Below are 3413 nucleotides of genomic sequence, written 5' to 3'. Positions count from 1 at the left end.
GGCAGTAAGAATCTCCATGTGCTGATCCACACAGGCAAATAGCTCAATGCTCTGCCCTGGTGCACCATGGAGAAGAATGAATGCAAGAGGTACAATTGCAGTAAACAGCAGAGCTCTGAATACGCAGCTGCAACAACACCATAAACTTTGACTTAGGTGGCTGTTAGCATCTCAACACTTTAATTAACCAAAAATACAAATTCATCTAGAATTAAACCAACAAGCTCTTGTTTTGTTATCAAAAACTCTTTTCCACAAAACCAAGTCTACTGGCACCCAAATGGACTGCAATTACTGAGAAACCAAGATCAAATTTTGTGACTCTTAAATCACCCCCTGCATCCGGAGCTACGGAGTTGATGGCACAGCCTCACTACCAAGAAACCTCCATCCTTCAAGGAAGAGATAACTGAAGCTGGACCGCTTTTCTCCGGTAAGCGCTGTGCAACAAGCTAGCAAGATGGCCCGGGCATCTCGGGGACAGGGGCCTGAAAACAGGGCCGGGTGACCTCAGTTCGGCAGCTGCGGCTCGGGACTTCGCCACCCGCCTGCCCCTCCGACAGCGGAGAAGGCAGAGTCCTACCCGGCAGCTGGACACCCGCCCGCCGGGCGGGGCGAGCGCTTCCTGGCGGCGCCGGGAGCTGCTTGTCCTGGGCCCTCCAACAAACGGAGGATGCCGAGGTCAGCCACGGCTCCCGACACGTTTCCTCCGGCAGGTCCGGGGAGGGCCATGGCAGCGGGGTCGGCGCTGGAGAGGGACGGCGCGGGCAGCAGAGGCCAGCCCAAGCCGGGGCCGAACGCCAGCACAGCCGCAGGGGCAGCCCGCGCCCCTCAGCCCGCCGCGTCCCGCCGCCGGCATGAGGCGGGCCGGGCCCTGGTGCCTGCTCCTGGCTGCGGCCTGCGCCCTGGGCCGGAGCCCGCCCTCCCCGCGGGCCGCCGTGCGCTGCCTGGCCGCCGGCACCTGCTTCAGCGCCCACCTCGCCAACGTCTCGTACGCCGAGGCCCGCGGCGCCTGCGACCAGCTGCGGGGCAGCCTCGCCTGGGTCACCGGCAAGCAGGAGCTGGACCTGCTGCTGGAGCTGCTGGCAGACGCGGCGGTGCCCGCGCCCGCAGTGTTCTGGGTCGGGCTGAAAAGGAGCGCGTCCGCCTGCACTCACAACGAGCAGCCGCTCCGCGGCTTCTCCTGGGAGGGCGTCGGGGGTGGAACGGCCCCGCAGGAGGTGCCGGCTGCGCTCGGCCAGTGGTGGCAGGAGCCCCTGCCGTCCTGCCTCACCGCCCGCTGCGCTGGGCTGCACCTGGCTCCTGACCCTGAGGACGACCGCAGATGGGGCTGGAAGGAGCAGGTCTGCCGGCTGAAAAGCCCGGGCTACCTCTGCAAGTACCAGTACGAGGGTGCCTGCCCCGACCTCCGTCCCGCGGGCGCCCTTGAGCTCGGCTATCGGCTCCCCTTCAAGGAGCACAGCGGCGGCCCCGGTTTCAGCCCGCCGGGCACCGTGCTGACAGTGGCGTGTCCCGGCGGGGAGGTGCGGCTCACCTGCCAGCCCGAGCCGGGCGGCTTCGCCTGGAAGGCGGCAGAGAAGCCCCTCTGCCCCTGCCTCTTCGGCCGCACGACCCCCGACAGCGGGCGGTGCGCCGAGGCCGCCGGGTGCCGCGATGCCGCCGGCGGCTTCGCCTGTGCCTGCATCCCGGGCGGCCCGGACGGAACTCCCTGCCCGGGCACGGGGCCGGCCCCCACCGCTACAGGTGGCCCCGCCGAACCGTCGGGTGCCAGGACGGAAGGGCAGCGTCCTTCTATCCCGACACCCGGTGGTTCCACGGAGCCGCCCGCCACGGCCGCCGCCGGCGGAGAGAAGACGGCTGCTCCGCCGCCTTCCTCCTCCTCCTCCTCTTCTTCCAACTACGTTTTCATCCTGGTGACGGTCGCTGTGGTGGTGCTGGTCATCCTGGTCATGACCGTCCTGGGGGTGTTCAAAATCTGCTTTAACAAGAAGTCCGAGGGCCGCGGGGACAAGGAGCCGCCGGAGGCCGGCAGCAAGGCGGAGGCAGGCTCCGCGGAGCCCAGCGGCGCAGCGGGCGGTGAATAGCCCCGGGCCGCCGAGGCCGCGTCCCTCGGGGCTGCCCGAGCGGCAGCTGCCACCCGGGCCAGCGCTCGGCTGCCCACGTCCCCCTGCCCCAGCCCTGCTGCCGCGGGAGCCGAGGGAGAGGCGCCGCGGGACTTCGCTGGGCAGGGCTTGGACATTACCAAACGCAGGAGCGCACAGCGGTGTTCTTTTGAGGGGATTGAAGTCTTTGGACAGCCGGAGTTTTTGTCGGTCTGAAAAACAGTTATTTCGGTGCTGATTTCACTAAAATATAAATAGATCAGCCTGGCCGACAGAGCGATTGCAGCTGCAACAATTGTGCATTTTTATCCTCTCAGAAGCTGTTCGTCTCGTGCCTTACTTGGAGCAAGCATAAAGTGGGCCACTTTGAGCACTTGCATCTTGTAATTTAGAATTCACTCCTTGCATGAGTGGTACTTGGAGGCTCTCGCTTTCAATCTAATTGCTGGAACTTTTGGAGAGGTGAACTGCCATAATTTTGGGTGAAACTGCAACCCATGTGCTTTCATACTGACATTCTTAAAAGATGAAAGAGCATTTCTATACTTAGAAAGTCATTAAACTGCTGAGGAAGCGAGAGGTTAATGGGGAGTCAGTTTTATACTTCAGCTGATGAAAAAAATAAAGGATGATGTAAATCACTGCCCTGTTTGTTACTTCATACTCATTTTTATTGTAGCAGACAATAATTTTTTCAGTTGCAGTTTTTCTCCTGTTAGGTAGTTACAAAACTTGCTTTCTGTGTGCAATGTGTGGCTCCCTTAGAATCAGACAGGGTGCTGACACACCACACTGTGAGAGGAATTAACGTGAGTCCAAATACATCATACAAATCTCATTCTCTTTAGTCAGATATATTGTTTTCCATGGGGTCCCTGGAGAATAAGGAAAGATTCACTGCTCGTGCCCTTTTCTAAATGAGGTAAACACTTCCTCTGTGATTTCCCTTGGGAATTCCTGTAGGGGAGCTTTCAACCTGGCTGCAGAACTTGCTTTCTGTGCAGTTCAGAGTGCTGATGCTCACTTATTGTTATTATGGTGTTGGTTTTCAATTAAAGTTGTAATATTAAATATTGATTCAAGGTTTTCTGAGTGCAGTTATACATATCTAAGTGGTCTTATCCAAGCCTTTTGGGGTGCAGGGAGAATAGGGAAATATTTTCTTCCCTTAAGAGAACTTTAATCTCTGAAATGTCTCTTTAAATACACTTGGCTTGTTTGTTTGTTTTCCTCTCTTGAGAGCTGACATTCTTACAACTACTTTAATTTTGACACTTTCCTGTTGAGTTTGAAGAACTCTGTTTAAAAATA

The 3413-nt window shown here is 58.1% G+C and overlaps 1 protein-coding gene across 1 annotated transcript; it reads left to right on the top strand.

Annotated features, from left to right (window-relative positions):
- The first annotated feature begins 673 nt into the window (after window positions 1–673).
- CLEC14A (C-type lectin domain containing 14A) lies at window positions 674–2084 on the top strand. The gene is given in 3 exon segments (XM_058027200.1): window positions 674–716; window positions 719–837; window positions 840–2084. Coding segments are annotated over 3 exon segments (1407 nt in total).
- The last annotated feature ends 1329 nt before the right edge of the window (window positions 2085–3413 follow it).

Source organism: Melospiza georgiana, chromosome 6 (genome assembly GCF_028018845.1).
Source record: "Melospiza georgiana isolate bMelGeo1 chromosome 6, bMelGeo1.pri, whole genome shotgun sequence".
Lineage (NCBI taxonomy): Eukaryota > Metazoa > Chordata > Aves > Passeriformes > Passerellidae > Melospiza > Melospiza georgiana.
The sequence above is the reverse complement of the archived record's forward strand: the minus strand, read 5'-3'. Positions and strand labels throughout refer to the sequence as shown.